The 24,672-nt window shown below is 35.6% G+C and overlaps 1 protein-coding gene across 1 annotated transcript in view; it reads left to right on the forward strand.

The window, feature by feature from the left end:
- Positions 1-21,897, forward strand: part of ABCD2 (ATP binding cassette subfamily D member 2) — a 42,851-nt gene extending 20,954 nt beyond the window's left edge. Inside the window, exons 6-9 of the mRNA XM_046663095.1 lie at positions 5,231-5,376; positions 9,762-9,846; positions 16,450-16,575; positions 21,678-21,897. Of these exons, the coding sequence (XP_046519051.1) occupies positions 5,231-5,376; positions 9,762-9,846; positions 16,450-16,575; positions 21,678-21,897 (577 nt within the window). The remainder of the gene's footprint in view (positions 1-5,230; positions 5,377-9,761; positions 9,847-16,449; positions 16,576-21,677) is intronic.
- The last annotated feature ends 2,775 nt before the right edge of the window (positions 21,898-24,672 follow it).

Consider the following 24,672-nt stretch of genomic DNA (forward strand, 5'->3'; position numbering starts at 1 on the left):
CTGAAGCAGAGCGCACGAACTTAACCACTCGGCCACGGGGTCAACCCCTCTTCTTTACTTTCAAGAGTGCATATTCAAAACGTTATTAGATTTATAAGCTCAATAAGAAATTAAGCATTGCAAAAATATAATTTGATTATTTTGCTTTGCCTTATACTTAAAAGCCCTTACAAGATAAATTTCCATATCTGTTCATCAAAGAGAACTGACAGATTTCAAAAGACCTAAAGAAATTATAAATATTAAATTAAGCTTTTAAAGAAGTCGTAAAGTTTTGCTCCTCCAAACTCCTCTTACAAAGAAAGCATTTGGCTGCCTTATGAATATTGATACTTTTGATGTAAATTGCTCCAGTGAAATAATTGGTGCTCCAGTTACTAAAAGAAGATAATTTCTTGAGGGGCCAGCCCGGTGGCGCAGCGGTTAAGTGTGCACGTTCCGCTTTGGCAGCCTGGGGTTCGCCAGTTCGGATCCCAGGTGTGGATATGGCACCGCTTGGCAAGCCATGCTGTGGAAGGTGTCCCACATATAAAGTAGAGGAAGATGGGCACGGATGTTAGCTCAGCGCCAGCCTTCCTCAGCAAAAAGAGGAGGATTGGCAGCAGTTAGCTCAGGCCTAATCTTTCTCCAAAAAAAAAAAAGAAAAGAGAGAATGAAAAGAAAAAAAAATACTTTCTTGAGTGTTTAACAGAAGATAATTTCTAAAATCTATATAATTAGGTACTTATTTATTAACTATGTTGAGAATAAAAATTTGCTGTGGGATATAAAACCGTGAGTCTCTTAGCTGGCTAAATAGAAATTGTTTTGCATCTGCCCTTTTTTAAGGTGTTGCCTTTTCACATAGGTAGTGAAACTAAGCCTAAGTAGAAGTGCACTTTTTTGTTTCCATAACAGTTTATGGAATGCCTACTATGTGAGTATACTGTTGTGCTCTACCTTGCTTCATTTAAGCTTTATAAAAACCCACTGCTTCATTTAGTCCTCATAACAAGCACAATAAAGTAGGTTACTTTACAAATAAGGTAACACTAGCTCAGTTGTGTCACATTGCTAGTATAAATGGTGAAATCAGGATTCCAGCCCAGAACTGTGTTTCCAAAACTCATTATCGCCATTGTGACTCTGTACTATCTTTCCCGAAAGGTGGATATAAAATATGATTTCATCAAATATTGCCAGTTAATCAAGTCTTATGGTAGAATCCTATCGAAATACTTGTGAAATGAATGTTCAGATGTATTTTAATCATTGTTATGTGTTGTGTCATGGCTGATCTGTGCATCGAACTGTATCTGGGGTTTATGCTAAAGTGGTAGGATATCTATGCTTCTGATTTACCTTAAGTTGGAACTGGCATCACTTTGGAAAGCAGCGAAAGTGCTGTCTCCTAAGGTTTCTTTGTATTTCTTCTAAGTCATCTCAGAGTACCTATTGAAAAACTGTTCATTGGCTCTGGTGGCCAATTTCTATTTTATGCTGCTATTATTATTACCAGATATTAATTTAAGATATTGTCACATTATATGAATGCTTAAGGTGATGTAAATAAACAAATAACTGCATGTCCTAATTCTATTTTTTAAAAATATATATGGTTAGACTGGAGAGGGAAAGATAAAGAAGAGGGGAGGAGGGGAAGACATAGGGTTATCGTAGGAGAAATATGACCAGAAATGGTGCAGCCACTTTGGAAAATAGCTGGGCAGTTCCTCAAAAAGTGAAACAGTTATCCTATGCCCGTTTCATAAGCAATCCCACTCCTAGGTGGATGCCCACTATTCATAACAGCCAAATAGTGGATAAAAGGGAAACACCCATCAACTGATGAATGAATTAACAAAATGTGGTATACCCATACTATGGAATGTTATAGAACCATAAGAGGAATGAAATTCTGTTACATGCTACAGCATGAATGAAGCTGAAAACGTTATGCTAACTGAAAGAAGGCTGTCACAAAAGACCACATATTGCATGATTCCATGTGTATGAAATGTCCAGAACAGACAAATCTACAGAGACAGAAAGGAGATTGGTGGTTGCCAGAGGCTGGGAAGAGGGAAGAATGGGGAGTGTCTGCTATTGGGTATGGAGTGTCTTTTTGAGGTAAAGAAAATATTCTAGAGTTAGATAGTGGTAATGGTTGCATGAGCTTGTGAAAATACTAAAAATCACTGAATTGTACATTTTAAAAAGGTAAATTTTATGAAATGTGAATTATATCTCAATTTTAAAAATATAACCAGAGCTTCCTTATGTTTTCAAAGACTCCATTGAAAAATCTTATTGTATGAATATATGTCTAATTAAAATATGAATATTTTGATTTTCAAATATTAGTTAAATCTGTTATAAAGTAACCGTGTGCTGTCTTTCCACTAACTCATTTTCATATTATGGGAAAATAGGTAAACAATTGACCTACAAAACATATTTTGTATTTAAAACTTTCATCTCTCTCTCTCTCTCCACACACACACACACACACGCCCCTATACACACACATCCCTTATTTTTTTTAAGTAAGTTGCAGTAATCACAAAATCTTCACTCCTAACTACTTTAGGATATATTTTCAAAGAGCAAGGATATTCTCTAACATAACCACAGTACATGATCAAATTCATGAAAATTAACATTGATATAATATTATTACCTAAACACTTTCCATATTGAAATTTTGCCAGTTGTCAAAATACTGCTCTTTACAGTAATTTGTTTTTCCCTAGCCAGCATCATACATTGCATTTTAGTTGCCATGTCACTCTAGTTTTTTAACCTGAAAGTGTTTCTCAGCCTTTCTTTGTTTTTTATGACATTGATATTTGTAAAGAGTACAGTTATTGTTGTATTTTTAAAGAAAGTTCCTCAATTTGTTTGTCTGATAGTTTCCTCCTGATATGATTTGTTACCCATTTTTTGCAAGATATGATTTCCTCCTGATATGATTTTTTACCATTTTTTGCAAGAACCTTACCTATATTAGTTTCCAAGAGCTGCTGTAACCAAAACTTTGGTGGTTTAAAACAACAGAAATTTGTTTTTTCACAGTTCTGGAGGCCAAGAGTCCAAAATCAAGGTGTCAGCAGGGCCACGCTTCTTCTGAAAGCTCTAGGGGAGAATCTTTTCTTGCCTCTTCCAGCTTCTGGTGAGGCTAGGAGTTCTGTGGCCCTCCATCTTCACATGACTTTCTTCCCCGTGTCTCTCCTCTTCTTATAATGGCACTTACTGGATTTAGGGCCCATCTGGTAGTCCAAGATGATCTCATCTTGAGGTCCTTAACTTAATTACATCTGCAAAGACCCTTATTCCAAATAGGGTCACATTCACAGGTCCCAGGGATTAGGACTTGGGCTTGTCTTTTTGGGTCCACAATTCAACGCGCTATACTACCTAAGTGGTATTTCCTTCTCACATGATAATGTGAGGATGCACCAAATGTAGATAGAGCTAGAATAGCTTTTTCTATTTCTAGACAGAGCTAGAAATAAATTTTTTTATTTAAAAAAAAGATCATAAATTCAAACTGATATTCTAATTCAAATTAAACATTATAGGGTTTTTTCCTTCCCTTCCCACATCCCATATTTGTATCTTCCTTCCACAGTGAGAACCCTAGCTCCTAACATTATCAAAATGTCCGCTTATTTGGTCAATCCTACAACATACATAAAATAGTTTCAGAATTGCTACACCTATATATCATTACCAACAAGAAACTTGCCAAATAAGGTTCAACGTTTCTATGTGGTTCTTTTTGTCTTCAACTGAAATTATGTGGCCAAATTCCAAAGCTACTTGGATCAGTTCCTCCTCCCTCTTCTGTGTGGTTATGTTATTCATTTGATATACTATTCAGTTCGTTTGTTTCTGTTTGTATTCGGTGTTAGAGTTTTTTCCCTTCATCCTTATTGGTCTAATTTTATATTTTTTTTAATAATTACACTTCGACATGATTCTGAAATGAAAAACTATTTAGAAAGGATACTTAGAGAGGTCACTCCCTCCCCTCTTCATTCTGTCTTGTTTCTCCCATCTCCTGTAGGTAACCAATTCCATTAGTTTCTGATTTACCCTCCCTGTGTTTCCTTTTATAAATATAAGTGAATAAAACTATATTTTCTTATTTTGCTTTCATTTTACATAAAGATAGTATATTATATATCAGTAGTTCTCAAATGGAGATGGTTTTGTCCCCCTGGGGACAATATCTGGAGACTTTTTTGGCAGGGGGGGTCACTACTGTAGTGGATGCTACTTGCATCTAGTGGATAGAGACCAGGTTGGCTGTAGAACATCCTAGAATACAAAGGATAGCCCTCAATAACAAATAATTATCTGATTCAATGTATCCATAATGCAGCTGTTGAGAAATCCTGCCATACATCTACTTTTGTACTCTGCTTTTCAACTTAACATTATATTATGGAAATCACTCTATATCAATTCATAGAGATCTTCCACGTGCTCTATTATATCTGCATAGTGCAGGTACTGTAGTTTATTCAATTAGTCTCCTTTGTATAGGTATTTAGATTGTTTTCAATATTTTGCCATTACAAATAATGCTGAAAGGGATAACGTTACACACTTTTTTGTTGGTGGTGTTATTTTTGGGAGTATATCTTCAGAGTAAAAGTTCCTAGAAGTGGGTCAGAGACCAAATGATAGGTGTTTGCCCAATCCCCTCCAAAGGGTTGTACCATTTTGCATTTTCACTGTTGTATGAGAGTCACCTGTTTCTCCAAAGGCTTGCCAGATGAATGAGTTGTCAAGCTTTTGAACTTTTGTCAATCTGTTAAGAAACTCAGTATAGTTTTAATTTGCATTTCTCTTATTATGAATGGCTTTTTTTTTTAAGTTTTGTTTGTTCGCATTGCTGGGTCAAACCTGAAATTTTGTAATATTTAACCCAAATAATTTTAGACAAAATAGAGAAGCAATGTTTATAAAATACAATAAAACAAGTATGTATTTCTGTGCTGAAAATACCCAACTATTTCTTGTAGAAACTTTTTGTGTGGCTGTGTCTCAATAAATTTTTAAATGAACATAGTGTATTTTCCTGTCATGCTGGAGAGAGAAATACTCATCACCAGATAATAAATATAATCCTAGAAATGTGGTATTTAAAGTCAGCTCTGGAGTTTTCAGAGCATCATGATGTCACACTGAGTAAACTGAAATGGCTTTGTCCCAGCATCCTCATGTGCTTGGTGTTTTGCAGGCCATACATGTCTCTTGGAAGTCTTCGAGATCAAGTCATTTATCCTGATTCAGTGGATGACATGCATGACAAAGGCTATACAGACCACGATCTGGAGTGTATTCTACACAATGTCCACCTCTATCACATAGTTCAAAGAGAAGGAGGTAAAGTCTATTTTTTTAATGCATTTCACTTTGCTTTTAAAAAATAAACTTGGGTAAATAGACAGTGGTTTAATTTGAATATATGCTATTGTTGGAACATTACCACACAAGTAAAGATGGCGTTTACAGCTTGTCCGTTATTGACATTCTCTTTCTGCTCGTGCTCTATTTCATGCGGCACACTAGGCTTTTTATTAAGTCTGCTGCTAGCATTTGAAAACAGGTTTTTTTCTTTCCATATTTGAATGTACAAGTGTCCCTAAGGCCATTGTCATTTTAGATGTATGTAAAGTTCGTGACGGAAATATTCTGCTGTCAAACTCTCAGCTTATATGAAACTTAATTTGAGAAGTAGGTATCACGTCACAGAACTTCTTTTTTGTTTTCAGACCCATAGTCTTACCAATACATTTTTTTTCTCTCTCAAGCAGCACATAGAGAATTAGATAAAATATAGAAACTTCTGTACTGTAGTTTTTCAGCATAAGGCATTTCTGAAAGAGTACGAATAATGGTTATCCATATGAGCTTTAAAAAAGAATTACTTTCGGGCCAGCCCGGTAGTGCAGCGGTTAAGTGCGCACATCTGCTTCAGCGGCCTGGGGTTCGCCAGTTCGGATCCCGGATGCGGACATGGCACTGCTTGGCAAGCCATGCTATGGTAGGCGTCCCACATATAAAGTAGAGGACGATAGGCACGGATGTTAGCTCAGGGCCAGTCTTCCTCAGCAAAAGAAGAGGAGGATTGGCAGCAGTTAGCTCAGGGCTAATCTTCCTCAAAAAAAAAAAAAAAGAATTACTTTCTGATAGTCGTACTTTCAAATAACTTGATAACATATAATTTGATAGCCTAGAAAAACTACTAAAATAACAAGCTAGAATTCTAGGTTTAATTTTGCATGGGTTTTAGGTTCTATCTCCTAGCCCGTGTATATTATCAGAAGAAGCAGAGAAGTACAGTGATTAAGAATGTGAGCTTTGAAGTCAGAGTTCTGGAATCAAATCTTAATTAGCACTGTTCTCTGTATCTGCAACTATAAAATGAGGATACTATCTACCTTATGAGTATTCTGTGAAGATTAAATAAGACTCTATGTAAAGCATTTGGAACAGTGGCACATTGTAAGTGCACAAGAATTAGTAGCTAATGGTAAAATTACTAGTTGTAATGTTGATACTGTGATATACTTTATGTGATGGTACTTGATATTTTACGTAGCAATTTCACATATATTATTCCATTTGATCCTTACAATAAGCAAATGAGGCAGGCAAGAGAGGTATTATTATATTTATTTTTATGGTATTTGTAATATCATAATTCATAAATGCTAAAAATATGGAAAGCAGGTTATCTTTTTGTTTCATATGGTCAACTGCTTCCCAGTTTTAAAACACTGTGGCAGAATAAATGCTACATGTTAATCTTGGGTAAGTTATTTTGGGTAAGTTTGAAATCCAATAATGCTAATAGAAATTTATAATAAATATGGGATATTCTATTCTTTTAGAAGTCATCAAGAAGTTCTAGAACTGTTTTTAAGAATATTCCAACCTTAATAATGTAGCAGTAATTGTTCTGGTTTATTGAGTGCTTACTATGCAGAATATAACAAGCAATTTACATTGTCATCTTACTTAATGTTTCAATTGCCCAATTATGTGGGTTTTACTAACTCCCTTTTACAGATGAAATTCAGAAGTTTAGTAACTTCCCTAGGGGTCCACAGCAAGTGGTGGGACAGAGATTCAAACACAGATCTGCCTTGAAAATCAGTGTTCTATACTAGGCTTTGCCATGGTGCTGTGCTATCTCCTAGCTTCTTAGACACTGACAAGAATTGTTATATCCTTACACATTAAAAAATTCCAAGGAAACCCACTTTACCTGCTTAATCCTTAAAACGTGAAATGTGGGGCCAGCCCCGTGGCCGAGTGGTTAAGTTTGCATACTCCGCTTCAGCAGCCCAGGGTTTCGAGGATTGGAATCCTGGGCGTAGAAATGGCACCGCTCATCAGGCCATGCTAAGGTGGCGTCCCACATGCCACAACTAGGACCCACAACTAAAAATACACAACTATGTACCGGGGGGGCTTTGGGGAGAAAAAGGAAAAATAAAATCTTAAAAAAAAAGAAACATAAAATGTGTTTTTAAGTGAGTTAGGAAAGCATTTAAATTTGTAAAGACATCACTTACTTTGGAAGAAGCTACTGAAATTCTGTTTGGACTAGCTAATACTTTGCTTAGAGAAATGCTTTGCTTTAGTAGAAGATGCAATTAAAAACTATGTTTCATTCCATCAAAGAAATTATAAAATAGAAAGGAATGGAAGTGTTAACAAATAGGCATGAACTAAAGCGGTTTGTATGTCTGTAAGAAGCAGGACATCCATTCTGTTCTTAGGTGGCTTTGTCTCACTAAATCAGCATCAAAGGTGACACGATGGCTCAGAGTTCTGACTTACGTGTCCTATGATCAAGCAATATTGCCTACTAAAACTTTTGGGTTTAGTGGAACAAAGGGCATGACTTATTTAAATATGTAAAGCTAAAGTTTCCTTTGACCCAAATACTTGTCTTTGTGTCTTCTCAGTTGGCAGGGGGCAAAAATTTTTAAGCCCAGAATATTTCTCCACAGTGTAGCAACCTGAACCTATTTTTAAAATCCTCGCTTATGTTTCATAAATGCCATAAAATTCAGTCAGAGAGAAAATTTTATTTCAACAGTTTTCACTAGAAGCAAGAACTTTAAATCAGATGGCATTTTGAGATTCTTTCCTAATATAAAATTATAAGGATGTGTTTTTAAATAGAGGGAGAATTCCTGGAAGTTTACCCAAGAAAATGAACAGTGGTCCCCACTGGAGAGTATCATTGGGAAATAGGGAAAATCTCCTTTTTTGACCCAGTGCACAAAAAACAATGAAGTTCTGCTTTGTATTTTCTTTCCCTTTGACGAAGTTTATTTAGAAATTTTAATAAAGGTGAAAATTCAGCTGAGAAAGAAAAAAGAGTGCAAAGAGCCTGGATTTTTTTCCAAATGGGAAAATTAAGCCTTTAATACTTGGGATTTGGAAATGTTATCCTAAGTTCGTGTGTCAAGTTTTGGCAGTAATTTTCCTCTGAAAATCAGGCTTTGCCTAGTCTGCTCTGTTTTATGATATTCCCACTTCAGAAAAATATTTGATATGGCCATCTTTCTAATAGGCCCCATGGTTTTGTTTTTAAGTGACATTTTTTTCTTATTACAAAATTAAGATAAGCCATAAAAATAATAAATCAAAAATTTTTCAAATGTTGCAAAAAGGGGGAACTTCTAACTTTTAAGTCTCATAATTTCATTCCCAGAGGGGTGCATGTGTGTGTGTGTGTTTACAGAAATGCAATCATAATTTATATATGCATATATGTGTGTGTATATATCTAATATATATGCTGCACACAATATATATGCACATACAAGATTCTGGAACTTGGTTTTTCATATAAAAAATATTCTGGGGGCCTGGTGCCATGGCTGGGTTATTAAAGTTCTGTTTGCTCCACTTCACCAGCCCGGATTCACAGGTTCAGATCCCAGGCAGGGCCCTACTCCACTCACCAATCACGTGGTGGAGGCATCCCACATGCAAAAAAATAGAAGAGGTTTGGCACAGATGTTAGCTCAGGGCAAATCTTCCTCAGCAAAAAATAAAATAAAATAAAAATCTGGGTACATTTCTATATCAATAGAAGCCCTAGGGGCCGGTCCCATGGCTGAGCAGTTAGGTTCGCGCGCTCCACTTCAGAGGCCCAGGGTTTCACTAGTTTGATCCTGGGCGCGGACATGGCACCGCTCATCAGGCCACATTGAGATGGTGTCCCGCATGCCACAACTAGAGCAACCCACAACTAAAAAAATTATACAACTATGTACTGGGGGGATTTGGGGAAGAAAAAGCAGAAAAAAAAATAGAAGCCTTGCTTTTTGAATAAATATCCAACAGAAATTCAGTGGTTAAGATGTTGTAAGAGATGGCATAGATAACTGTAGCAGTGTGGAGACAGACCTACTTGTTGATCTTTTCTCTTGCCACCCTCCAAAGTAAGTATAAGTATACCAACTCTTTGGAGATATTCAGAAACAAACAAATTTTAAAAGTGTCAGTATTTAGAATTCTTAGAAGATGTTTTGTCAATATAAGGAATTATTACCATTAAAAAATATCAAAGCTAAAATAAAATGCTTATACATGTGACTTTGTAGTTTATCCAAGCATATATTTTGTAAAATATCAGGTTCTTTGTGTTAATAAATTAAACTTGCCAGGAATCACTTGTCTGGGGCAAAAACAAAAACAATTAAACAAACGCATTATAAAATATGTATGTGTGTTTTTTTAAGGATGGGATGCTGTTATGGACTGGAAAGATGTCCTGTCAGGAGGGGAAAAGCAAAGAATGGGCATGGCTCGCATGTTTTACCACAGGTAAGTATGGTATAGCCAGCCCTCGTGGTCTAGTGATTAAGATTTGGTGCTCTCACTGCTGCAACCCGGGTTCTCTGTCAAGGAACCACACCACCCATCTGTTGGTTGCCATACTGTGGCAGTGGTGTGTCGCTCTGATGCTGAAAGCTATGCCACCGGTATTTCAAATACCAGCAGGGTCACTCACCCATGGTGGACAGGTTTTAGCAGAGCTTCCAGACTAGACAGATTAGGAAGAAGGACCTGGCTACCCACTTCTGTTAACACTAGCCATGAAAACCATACAAATAGCAGTGGAGCATTGTCTGATATAACACTGAAAGGAGAGAAGATAAAGGAAAAAGACTAGGCAGGATCCCCCTCTGCTGTACACAGGGTCACTAAGAACTGGAATGCACTCAACGGCACTAACAATAAAAGTATGCTATACTCAGGTAACTGCTATTCCATCGTTGTAACCAAAAACTTCATCATTAGTTTAAAGATATCTTACTGAAAAACTAATGCTTAGAATTTACAGTTGTTAAATTTCTTAAGTTGTTTTTTTCACATGACAGATATCTCCAAGTATTTTTTTCATTTCTTTTATGTTGAGTAATGTTAGATGACAAAATTAAATTTTGTGTATCCTAAGTTTGAAAGTCGGATTACTACTAATTTTAAAATGTGAATACATAACCACTATTATTCTGTTATGAATACAGTAGGTAGGCATTCAGTAATACTTCTGAATTAAATTATTAAATTCAAACTAAATTCACTTTTCAACTACTCAGTACCTATTAAGCTTAGTAGTGCTCTCCTCCTTGAAAATCAGAAGCCTATCCAATGGAAAAAGCCAGCATAGGTCTTAATGGACTCAGAAAAATAGAGATGTAAGAAATAATTTCTCTTGATAAAACTTTTCTCTTTGCAATCAGCTTCATAACCTTTTGAGTTCAAGAATACCAAGCATAAGACACTGTAAACAAATATTAAAGCTATTCTGATTCGTTCCTTTTATTTGTCCTATTCTTCTCTGAAAAAGAAATCTCTTTTCTTTGTCTTGGACCTCTGGTGATGAGAATCTGAGTTGTAAGCAGGGCAGGAGGTTATCAGGAAATATGTTACTTTTAATACTTACATCTTGGGCAAAAAGGACCAAGAGTCACGTGCATGAATGCCTGAATGGGCCATAAGCTGGGGCAGGTACAATACTCTTGAAGGAGTTTCAGTGGAAGCAGCAATACTTTCACAGAGAATATTGAAAAGTTGATAAAAAGAGCAAAAAGTATATATCAAATAAGCCTCATTAGACACTTAGCAACTAGTTGGCCCACACTTAGCAAGGAGTTGGCTATTAATTTTTTTTTTTTAAAGATTGGCCCCTGAGCTAACATTTGTTGCTTATCTTCTTTTTTTCATACTCTTCTTCTCCCCAACCCCCCCAGTAAGAGTTGTGTATTCTAATTGTGGGTCCTTCTGGTTGTGCTATGTGGGACGCTGCCTCACCATGGCCTGATGAGCGGTGCCATGTCTGTGTCCAGGATCCAAACTGGTGAAACCCTGGGCCACTGAAGTGGAGCATGCAAACTTAACCACTTGACTATGGGGCAGGCCCCTGGCTATCAATTTTTAATTAATTAACTTATTTTATTTTATTTATTTTTGTTTTGAGGAAGATTAGCCCTGAGCTAACATCTGCTGCCAATCCTCCTCTTTTTGCTGAGGAAGACTGGCCCTGAGCTAACATCCGTGCCCATCTTGCTCTACTTTATATATGGGACACCTGCCACAGCATGGCTTGCCAAGCGGTGTGCAGGTTCACACCCAGGATCTGAACTGGTGAACCCCAGGCCACCGAGAAGCGGAACATGAGAACTTAACCTCTGTGCCACCAGGATGGCCCCTATCAAGTTTTTTCTAAAACTTTTTATGGAAAAAAACATCAAAACTTCATCGAAGAGAAAATTGTAAGGTGAATCCCATATTCCCATCACACTGATTCAACAAATCTAACATTTGATTATGCTTGATTTCTCTGTTCTTTTTTTTTTTTTTCATTTTTGAAGCACTTTAAAGCAAATCCCAAACATCATGGAGTTTTTTCCTTAAAAACTTTGGCACCAATCTCTGAAATAGTAGGATATTTTCTTACATAATAACATACCGTAATCATACCTAATAAAATTAATAATAATTATGTGAAGTCATCTAATACCTGGTTCATATTCAAAGTTTCCCTGATTGTCTCAAAAATATATTTTTATACTTGATTTGTTCAAACCAAGATCTAAACAAGTTTTGCTCATTGAATTTTGGTGTTATATCTCTTAATTATTTTTCAGTCTAAAGAATCTACTCTTTCCTCTTGCTCTTCTCCCCGCATCGTTTATGCCACTGACTTGTTAAAGAAACTGGCTCTATGACAATGTTGCCCATTCTAGATTTATCTGATTGCTTCCTCATGGGGTCCTTTACTACTGTCCTCAATCTCCTATTTTTCCTGTAAACTGGAAATTAGAGATAAAATCTTGATTATATTTAGGTTCGGCCTTTTTGATAAGAGTTTAACATATAATATTTATCATTGAAAAAAGAAGGTATCATTTAAACAACTTATTAAAATATGTTCATTTCATAGAAGTAGAAAATTTAGATAAGTACAAACGAAAAAAATCTCTTATTACTTATAATGCTTAAAATTTTGGGATAGTTTCTTCTCAGTCTTGGTACACAAAAGTTGACTATCTTGATTTTTTTAATGTAATTATTTCATAAAGTATATTGTAATTTATATCCCTCTTTTAACTTTGTATGCTATTATGTATATTATTATATAATAACTAGCCAAGGTTTATTAACAATATTATTATTGTAAAATTTATGTGCCAAATGCACAGACCTTAAGTGTATAATTCAATGACTTTTGATAAATGTATATACATTATATAACCAACACCTCTGTTAAGACAGAGAGTGTTTCTGTCACCCTAGAAAGTCCCTCATGCCCCTTTCCAGTCAAACTCCCCTTGGACAATATCTGTCCTGATTTTTATCATCATAGATTATTTCTGCCTGTTCTACAACTTCACATAAATTAAATCATACAATATGTATTTTTGTGTCTAGCTGGAATTTTTTAATGAGAAAAATTATTGTGTTAATAACATGATATTTGTAATAATGTACGTAGTTAGTACAAGAATATGGCAAGCTAAAAACATATGAACCAAAACTTGCTAACTCAGAATTTGTAGTGAATTGTGTTTTGGAATGCCTCTTCCTCAGATGACGTGGTGAGATTCAAGAGCAAACTTTACAGTTTGACATTTATGGCCAGCTGTTACCCACTATCACCCTGAATCTGTTTGAGCCTCGTCCGTAAACATTCAGTAAGATGATCACCAGCATAGTTGGTGAAATGTAATACAGCGGAATGTAAAATGTGACTGTAAATTCTCACTGTTCTCAGTGTGTTAATAAAATAAACTCTGTAATAAAGAACAAGAGACATTAGTAAAAGATGCCAATCCTAAGAGATTTCAAGTACCTGTAACTTGAAATAAATAGTTGATACTTATGTATCTAAAGTATACACGTTTGGATATAGTGTGAGACTGAATAAAGATCAAGTTACAAGTATATCCGTGGAAAGAAAATTTAATGAATCATAGGAAGATCAGTGAAGATGAGCACGTTGTTGAAAAGCAGAATCTACTGAGAAAAAATAAAATGAAATAGAAATATTAAACTCAGTGTAGGAAAATTATAACAATGAGAATCTGCCTCCCCTCATCCTCAAAGGATTAATAACAAGATTTGAGGGGCCGGCCCCGCGGCCAAGTGGTTAAGTTCCTGCACTCCACTTCAGGGCCCAGGGTTTCGCTGGTTTGGATCCTGGGCGCGGACATGGCACTGCTCATCAACCCATGCTGAGGTGGTGTCCCACATGCCACAACTAGAGGGACCCACAACTAGAATATAAAACTATGTGCCCCGGGGGCTTTGGGGAGAAAAAGCAGAAAAAAAAAACAAACAAACCAAGATTTGAACTATAATGAGAAAGACTTGAGCTGGCCAAAACAGAGGACTTCTGCAGGGAGTATTAAATATCACAATAGTATACTCTTTTTGAGAGGATCTTAATTTTAATGTTTTGAGAATGATCAGGAAAGTCCTATCTTAAGGGGGATAGATTAGATCCTTCATAAGGCTCATGCTTCTAATAATACACCAAGAGAAAAAGGGAAATCTGAGAAACAATATTATCTAATGTTTTGCTTAGTTATATCAGTTCCAGATTCCAGCTATTGCTTAATATATTTGAATACACATAGACACATATACACACACATACAGGCACCAGTCCTGCCAAAGAAACAAAAGTGTGTGATCTATCTTACATCTGCTAGACTAAGGGTTGCTATGACAACAGAGTGTAAGATATATACTTTACTTCTAATTCTAAAATGGCATCTCTTTATTTAGCTCAAGGCATTCTGAAAAATAAGACACATTAAGTAATGTAATTACTGGGAAAAGATTTCACAAAAAAGAAAATTTACCCCAAACCTCTCTCTTTTGTACTTCCTTTTCTTTTCCCTTTTTTCCACTGAAAAGAAAATCATCCACAAAACAGTAATCAACTCTGAGACAAAGAAGTAATGCTTAATACTTAAACCAGCCAGCAAAACCACTTCTGTTGATGTCATGAGGAACCTGCAGTGATCTTTCAGTTCTTTGCATGGAGAGCAGCTGTTAAAGTCAAATGGGTGTTAAAGATTCCTTTGACTCCTGTATCTATTAGCTTTGACTTCTCCTCTAGAATAAGTAACAGGATCCTATTAATAAGCAAATCAGGGACCAGCCCCCAGGCCAAGTGGTTAAGTTGGCGTGCTCTGCTTTGGCAGCCCAGGGTTTCGAAGTTTCGATCCTAGGCATACACATGGCAGCGTGCATCAGGCCATGCTGAGGCGGTGTCCCACATGCCAGAACTAGAAGGACCTACAACTAAAATATACAATTATGTACTGGTCAGATTTGGGGAGAAAAAGCAAAATAATAAAAAAATAATAATACATTAAAAAATAAGCAAATCAATTATGGAAAGACAATTTACAGTGCTAAATAATTATTTGTGCTGAACGAGAAATTACTACTGGTTTCAATTTTTTTTTTTAAAGATTTTATTTTTTTTCCTTTTTCTCCCCAAAGTCCCCCGGTACATAGTTGTATATTCTTCGTTGTGGGTCCTTCTAGTTGTGGCATGTGGGATGCTGCCTCAGCGTGGTTTGATGAGCAGTGCCATGTCCGCGCCCAGGATTCGAACCAACGAAACACTGGGCTGCCTGCAGCGGAGCACGTGAACTTAACCACTTGGCCACGGGGCCAGCCCCACTGGTTTCAATTTTTATCTTTTCATTGTTATTTATTTAAAAAGAACTCAGAATATCTTCATGAAGGAAATTGTCTTGGTAAACACTTGATACTGATTCTCAACGCTGAAATAAGTAATAAATGACAGTGCATGAGCAAACCTTTGGTCCCAATAACAAAGCTAAGTCATGTTGCTGAGTACCAAATAGATACCTGAAGTCCAGACAGATTGAAGGAAGACAGGGAAAGAAAAAAGAAAGGCAGTCAGGTGAGATGAAAGGAAGAGAATAAACAGAAGGAAATGGTGGCAAGTGATAGGTATCCTGAGAGTACTAGACAGTCATTTCCAAAGTAAAAATTGAGCTAGAAAAAAAAAATGATTGAGTGCAATCAGAAAAATATTTACTGATTTTTTTCGATAAGAATGTGTTTGTGGGGGCTGGCCCCGTGGCCGAGTGGTTAAGTTTGCGCGCTCCGCTGCAGGTGGCCCAGTGTTTCGTTAGTTCGAATCCTGGGCGCGGACATGGCACTGCTCATCAGACCACGCTGAGGCAGCGTCCCACATGCCACAACTAGAAGAACCCACAACGAAGAATACACAACTATGTACCGGGGGGGCTTTGGGGAGAAAAAGGAAAAAATAAAATCTTAAAAAAAAAAAAAAAAAAGAATGTGTTTGTGAAGCATGGTCTCAATGTTAGCAGGTTAAATACCTACTCTAAATTTGTCAGATTAGGCATGCTTACTTTAGTAGAGTCTTGTGGCAATGAAATTCCATTAGTAGTGATTAGGTACTCACGTTGTTGACGAAATTATCTTCACAGTAAATCTTTGCTAACCGGGCTGTGGCCTGTTTGATAATTAGCTACTGTGATGTATTTTTCATGTAATTAGTCACAACCTTGTCACCAAGAATGAACCTGCCTTCTGCAGGGAAATATACTCAGTGACCTGCCTCATCTTTCCTGTGCCTCATCTTCATGATTCACTCATCTGCATAACAATAAAGCCTACTGTATTGTGAGCAGGTACCAGAAAATCTATTTAAAATTTAAAAGGTGTATGATATTCTGGTCCAAAGAGGAGGGATGACTGCTCTTTTGCTTTATCATTTGTCACCTTTAATAATGTCATATATTCTTTTGCTCCTTTAAAGATGTTAACATTGCAACTCATATCATCCAAATAAGGATTTATAATTTGAATAGGAAAATCATTCATTTATTTGTGTTTATTTTTTTCAAGACCAAAGTATGCCTTGCTGGATGAATGTACCAGTGCTGTCAGCATTGATGTTGAAGGAAAGATATTTCAGGCTGCAAAAGGGGCCGGAATTTCCTTACTGTCTATAACACACAGGCCTTCTCTTTGGTAAGTGTTTCCAATGCTAATTTGTGATAGATGGTTTTTCTTTGTATTTCTTAAAGAATAACTTTGCTAAACTTTTACTATGGAGCATAAGACATTTCACTTATTCTCTAGTTGTATTTTTGTTAAATTGCACACTAGTGATTTAGAAACTCCAAAGATAACATCATAACATTAATGTGCTATTTGAAAACCATCAGCACATTCCAATAATTCTGAAAAGAAGCAGTAAAATCCAGTGATTTTTTTTTAGCTGAAAATATTCATATTTCCATAGTATGTACTAGGAAAGAATGTATTTATATAATTTTACATCATCTTTTTAGTCCTCTCTTCAAAATCCAGGAAAAAAAAATACCACAACTTGATATTCCCCTTAATGATTAAGTTGGAGAAAACACAGAAAGAAATACTTTTTTGGGTTTTGTTAAGAAAAAATGAACAAAAATGTTTTGTAAATAATATCTCATAAAATTTTATGGGATTTCCCCCTTTTTAAAAAAATGATGGCACCAATTTTTACCATTCCTCTTTTTCCTTGATTCGTCATCATAATAACAGTTGCTAGTGCAGATTCAGCACCTATTCTCTTCCAGGCTTATTTTATTTAAGCCTCATAACAATCCTGTAGAGTATAGGTAGTCCAATTATCCTCATCTTACAGATGAAGAAACCTTGAACTAGAAAAATAAGAAAGGTAACTCACCAGGATCACACCCTCTATACTATAGTAAACAGCTCTATTTTTACAAGGAACTCAAAATGTATCTCATGCATAAACTGTGAAAACACTTTTTCGTTCACACTACATTCCACTGTCTACTTTTGCATTTCTGTTTCATCAATCAAAATCTTTTCTTTTGACATATTAGTAACTACAGTGAACTCTACATGCTTTGACCTCCTATGTCCCAAAAGACAGGCAAGACTCCTCTTCTCTCTGGCTGAAGCATTCTGTAGCATCTGACTGATCACGTTCTATGCCAAAGCTGTCATCATGTACATAACTTCAAACCTAGACTAAGTAGCAAGCTTTGTTAGAGTTAATCCTTGAAGCCCTTCTAGACCTTTCACCTTATAAAGAATGTTTACTTTAAAATTGTGAATAAACTGAGTATTCAGTTCAGCTCAGGCTTTTATGCAAATTTCTTTGACTCTGAATCCTACTTCTATTGAGAAGATAATAATCTATTTTCATGCTTTATTTAAGCATTCAGATTTTTCATAATTTTTGTTTTCTTCAGAGAGTTGACCTGAAAATAAAGCATTTCATGAAGTGACCCTTTCTCTGGAACTTTGTCATTTGTCTCTCCATTGTTAGGAATTAATTGGCATCTGGAGTTATAGGACCCTGTTTTGTTAATCTCTCCAGAGGCAATCTGGATCTAGTCCAGGATGAGTTAGAGTCCAAGTCGATGAGTGATTCCTCTGACTCTTCCCTAGAGAGAAACAACAGGACCTGGATCTGTAGACAATTAAGACATTTCCCCGTAAATCCTCTGAATCAGGGATGACATAAAACCAGGCCAGAAGATCTCTTGAGCCCTTTCTGGTATGGACTTGTCATTTCTAGACATGTTTCCTAATAGATCTCATGTTCGGATAACATGGAGTTCTCTCTTAGTCCTACTGTTTTTCTCACCTCTACCAGTGGATTTATTATGCTACCCTGTCATTCAGTTCCTTATTCAAGTAGCCTAAAGAGGCATTGGAAGCATATTCAGTCATTTTTTTCTCAAGTGAAGGAACGAATAGTTTTTTGTTATCGTTGTTGTTTTCCAGACTTTATTTTTTTAGAGCAGTTTTAGGTTCATAGCAAAATTGATAGGAAGGTACGGAAATATCCCATATCTCTGTCCCCACACATGCATAGCCTCCCCCATTATCAATATCCTCCACCAGAATGGTACACTTGTTACAATTGATGAACCTATATTGACACATCATAATCACCCAAAGTCCATAGTTTACGTTAGGGTTCACCTAGTGTTGTACATTCTACAGGTTTGGGCAAATTTATAATTACATGTTTCTACCATTCTAGTATTATACAGAGTATTTTCACTGCTCTAAAAGTCCTCTGTGCTCTGCCTATTCATCCCTCCCTTCCCCCAAACCCTAGAAACCACTCATCTTTAATGTCTCTATAGTGCAGCCTTTTCCAGAATGTCATATAGCTGAAATCATACAGTATGTAGCTTTTTTCCAATTGGCTTTTTTCACTTAGTAATTTTCATTTAAGTTTCCTCTGTGTCTTTTTATGGCGTGATAGCTCATTCCTTTTTACACTGAATAATATTCCATTGTTGGGTGTACACAGTTTATTTATCCATTCACCTAGTGGAGGACATCTTGGTTGCTTCCAAGTTTTAGCAATTATGAATAAAGCTGCTATAAACATTGATGTGCAGGTTTTTGTGAGGATATGAGATTTCTCAACTCCTTTAGGTAAATATCAAGGAGTGCAATTGCTGGATTGTATGGTAAGAGTATATTTTGTTTCATAATAAACTGCAAAACTGTCTGTCAAAGTGGCTGTGCCATTTTGCATTCCCACTAGCAAGGAACTAAAGTCCCAGTTGCTCCACAGCCTTACCAGCATGTGGTGTTGTCAGTGTTCTGGATTTTGGCTATTCTAATATGTGTGTCATGGACAAGTGATTTTTTGAGCAAATAGCAAAATCTGTAATTTTGTACCTTTTAACAAGAAAAATATGTTTTTAATTGCAGCTACCCACAGTACATTTCCCCATAAAACTAAAAATTGTTAGTTCTGATTTATGAATTAGTTTAAAATTTTTACACTGTGGAAACCTATCATTTCTAATTATTCTTTTTCCCAAGATGAAATTCTTAATTTCCCTGAAAAGATTTCAGAGGAGGGAAAAGATGTATTATATTTTTCCCCATAACGACAAATGGGTAACTGTTGGTTGTAAAGATTAAAATCAATAGCAGTATCTGAAGAGGTCAAAAATTATAGAAGCTTATTACATTATTTGATTCCTGGATAGAATTACAGCTCTATAATTACCTCTTTCCAATGCTTTATCTTATTTGCACAGGAAGTCTACAGATTATTTCCAGTGAACCTCAGTTAATATGGTCGTTTCTTTTGAATTCCTCTGACTAAAGTAAACCCTGAAATATTGTTTTAGCCCATAATATGGAACACACCTTTGAATCTCAGGTCATGAAACACCTATACAGTGTCTTCCTCCCATGTGGAAATCAAATAATGTTGTAGGACCGGAGTGATGAGCCAAACCTTCATTGTACATTGAAGATGGAAGTTGCCCAAGATCTGAACTACCGCATTCTAGAATAGCTCCTGGTTGTATATCCAAGACTAGGGAAGCCCAAGAAAAGTTGAGAATGAAGTAAACAAAATGATTTTTTTTAACCATTATTTCTCTTTCTCATATAACTACCTTTCTTTTGTTTTTCCATTACCTTTGTTTTAACTCTCCGATTTTAATAGCAGTATTTTCACATTTTTATTTTTTCCCTTGACACAGGAATGCATTGTTTTCAATTTAATTTTCACAAGGTCCCACCTGTTGGGAGATCACATTTTTGGAAAACTGCAGAACCTAAACATAGTAGATACTCAAAAGTCTACGGAGAAGATGATTAATCTGTGTCATATGTTATCAAGCACATCGACTTCAACCTTCAGCTTGTGATTGATTTTACTCGTTTAGACATACTTTAACCTAGCTTAGTGTTCCCATTTTACAGCATGCTAAAACCATTCAATCAAAATGAGATGAAACCCAAACGTCCTCAATTGATGAATAAATAAAGTATACAATACCATACAATGGAGTATTATTCAGCCATAAAAACAAAAGAGGTGATAATACATGCTGCAACTAGATGAACTTTGAAATCATTTTAAGTGAAAGAATTCAGTCACAAAACCCACGTATTGTATGATTCCAAGTATATGAAACATCCAGAATAGACAAATCCTTAGAGATATAAAGGAGATTGGTGCTTGGCAGGAGCTGAGCAGAAGGGAAACAGGGAGGGACTGATAATGGGGATAGGGTTTCTTTTGGGGGTGAAGAAAATATTCTGGAATTGGATAGTGGTGGTGGTTGCATTAGCTTGTGAATATACTAAAAATGACTGAATTTTACACTTTAAAAGGATGAATTTATGGTATGTGAATCATATCTCACTTTAAAAAAAATAGGCAGTAACAGCTACTTGAAATAAGCCCACTGATCATAGTAAATAATGACAGGTGAGAGCTTAAAAGAAAACAAGAAGTGAGAAACACTATAAGGGAAAGACAGAAAAACTGGGGACACATAAGAACATGGGCCACTTCAGCATGGTGACCAAACGCAGTGGCTCAGCCATGCGAGGTCAACTCTGAGAGCTCTACTCTCTCCACACATCCCCCATGAATCCCAGAGACTGATAACCTGAGCCTTCCTGTAGGAGAAGATGGATAGTCTCCCATCTCATCAATAAAATCATCTCTCTACCTCGCTGAAGTTGCTAATTATGAACCTGAGCCATGAGAAAGGAGATTAAATTATATGAATGCAGGAAGTATCTCTAAAAGATTTCTGTCAAAGAGTTCATTTTTAAAAAACATTTTAAAACTTTAATTATCAATAAATTTGTACTTATGTAGAATAATTCATTCTCAAAGGATGGTATATTAATGAATTGGTGTTGTATTTCCTTTATTTTTCTTAGTTTTTCTGTATAACCTTTTAAATTTTTAGTTTCTTCTCTCGACTTTCTTCCGTTATTCTCATTCTAAGTATGCTTTGATATTTACTCAAAGCCATACTGGGTTATGAAGATAAATTAAATGGATGCAACAGCATGTCTTCCTTTGCAAATCATATATATTCAGCATATGAAATAAATTTAATATAAGCAGTAGAATTTCCTAGAGATTAATGACTTTGGGAGTAAAAAAAATCACAATAGTGACCCTCTTGGGGATTTTTGAAAATTGAATATAAAATAGGCACCTTACTTAAAAATTGCCTTTGGATATCAATTAGAATGATAAAACTATAACTAAAATGGCTTTTCACAATTATTGCTAATAATATTATTTCATTTTGATTATGCAGGAAATACCACACTCATTTATTACAGTTTGATGGTGAAGGAGGTTGGCGCTTTGAACAATTGGATACTGCTATCCGTTTAACACTGAGTGAAGAAAAACAAAAGCTGGAATCTCAGCTAGCTGGGATTCCCAAAATGCAGCAAAGACTCAATGAACTATGTAAAATTTTGGGAGAAGACTCAGTGCTAAAAACAATCAAAAATGAAGATGAGACATCTTAATTTGTTTTGACATATTTTAAAAGTTAATTTTCAGGTAAAGGCTCAGAGACACTCTGTTATAGTGCATGCGTTGTGTTAAGCTAAGCTCAGAGGAAAAAAGGCAGCAAGAAATGTTCTATGAGATTTTAGCATCAAGGAAATATATGTTCTGACAGAGGAAAATAAAATGCATTATGTAAGATTAGTCATATGGCTTCTACTAATTCCTAGTAAAAGCCTAGTTCACCTGTAAAACAGGATTTTCTAGGTGAATTCATGATGAATACCAGATTTGCTGTGTGTATGTGATGTGTCTGAAGTTCTTAACAAACATGGGCGATATCTTGAGAAGGGAACAACTGAAGAGCAGCATTTGCGTTGAAACCAAGTGCAGAGAATTAGAAGTCTGAGTAATATTTCAGCCCATCTATGGTTATTAGGTTTAATAGCTAGAATTCATGTCCATCATTGTCAGTGGTCAACTAAACCTCTGTTAAAATAGCAGACAGTTTGATAAATAATTTCAATATGAAAAAAATTCTTTTAATGGCAATGGTTGAGAGAAAGAAGCATGGCTATACATGTATGAAATGCCATTTTTTTTTATTTTAGATTTTGAACACCTTAATGTGGGCCCATTAATCGGTTTTATGAGAATCTTACATATCTGTTAATAAGCTCTTTCATTTTAAAAAGAGGATTGCCAATACAGAAAACGAATATCCAAACAACGTTGTCTCAGCCTGTTACTTTACTTTGAAGCATTATCTATTGCAACTTCTGTCCAGAAATACTCGGCTTGTTTTTGTGCTCAAAGGAGGAGTCCACCACCTTTTTAAAATAGCAGTGCTGTAACAGAATACAGGGGTTCTCAAAATCACAGTGGTAAGAACATACATTGGAATAAGACTTTATAATTCCCAATCCTCATTTACATCATTTCATTTTAATCCTTGGGGCAGTATTTTGAGGTACATATTATTTTTCTAGTTTGCTTTTGAGAAAATCTACACTCAGAATTGCCCTAATTATGCCGTTTATTTAGGGACAGATCCAGGGATCAAATGAAATTCTCCTGATTCCCTGGTTCAGTGCTATTTCCACTATTATCCTTGAAATCCAACTGGGCTATAATATCAATAAAAGTTAAATGAGATGTTGAAAAGAAAATAAATTTAGTAATGTTAGTGTTATTGTTATTTGGTTATTGTTTACACGATATAGAAAGTAAGTACAAGGTGGAAAGGCCATTGGTTCTGAGGTTTAAAATGGGCCAAGAAAGTTAGCAAATCTTTCAGCAACTGTGCATTCAAACTCAATATAAATGTACCTCTACAGCCAGCAATCAAAAGGGGAATTAATTGTTATAGGTAAGTTTAATATTTATGGAACATAACGAGAAAGAATCTGTATGGAATAGTCATAGGGAATAAATCTTATCTCTTTATGTGCCCTGGAGTTGGAAATGCAAAAGCCGGGACTAGCGTTTTAATCTCCTACCCCCTATACCACCATGTTGACGGGCCAGGAAAAATGGAGATGATCTGTTAATGGTTTAGGATTTTATTTGCGTTACTAGACACAGCCATAATGGATGCTGAGTCTGTGATTCTCAGACTTTTTCAGGTGGTGGAGTACCTGGAATGCATTCATGACGACTGTAGTAGAACATCATGACATTTTCACTTTTTCGGTTCCACCATGCTAACTAGGACGTTGTTAATTATCAATAAATGTAACCATCTTATATGAAAGAATGCAATATAAAATCATAATCAGTACATATGACTAAGTTTTTCTGTTAGTATCATTAGCTACTCCTTTATTCATTTGTCAGTTACTACTACTTCCTGTTAGAAAAGTGAGGCAGGTATCAAAGGTTAAAAAAAATGCATGGAACCAAAACTTAAACTTGATAAAAATTATCTGATAATCTTAACTTCTATATTAGCAGTTATCCAGTTTATACTGCTCTGGGGAAAATTCTGAGATAAGTGTCCTAAGTTAACTTTTAAAGACACAAGAAGAAAATGAAAAGTCCTCATTTGAAACATATGCATAATTCTCATAAGTTGAAAAATAAAGCATTAGGACCCAATATATTGTATTTTGAAACTTTAAAGCAATGCCAAAACAAATATTAGATTTGTAATTAGCCCTTATTCAATATATTCTAAGAATGAGCTAAAGTAAATAAGACTCATTATTTATAATGTACAGGATTCGAGGATGCTTAAAATTATGTAGTAAAAACTGTACACACTGCAATTTAAATGTTAAAGTTCTGAGGAACATGTTTTCCATGAGCTTTTTTGTGCCTATTTATTTTCTGAACTTACTTCAGGACCAATATCCTCTAACTTGGAGGGCAAAAAGAATTGTGATTTGAATTTGCATTTGTGTATCATTTAATTGTTTCCAAAATGGTCCAATGATTATACCATATTTTACTATTCTCATAGTTATATTTTATGAAAAATGTGAACCGGATTGAGAAACCAAATAGCCGTCTTTGAAAATAGAAAAGAATGGACAAGGAAAGGACAGAGAAAGGATATTTCAATTTTTCATACTACTTTTACTGTGTTATCTATTTGCCCAAACTTTCGACTCCTATTTTTTTGGTTTTTGGGTTTGTTTTCTTTTTGGTCACAGAAAGCTATAAATTTATGGAGCTCGATTTTTAAGTGTGCATTTTTAAATTAACTTTTAAACTTGGAAAATAAGTTGCATTCTATGAAAACGTTGCATTTTGTTTCTGCAGCATGTCGTGTTATGCCAAGCATGAGTCTAAAA

This window comes from Equus quagga, chromosome 1, assembly GCF_021613505.1.
Source record: "Equus quagga isolate Etosha38 chromosome 1, UCLA_HA_Equagga_1.0, whole genome shotgun sequence".
Classification (NCBI taxonomy): domain Eukaryota; kingdom Metazoa; phylum Chordata; class Mammalia; order Perissodactyla; family Equidae; genus Equus; species Equus quagga.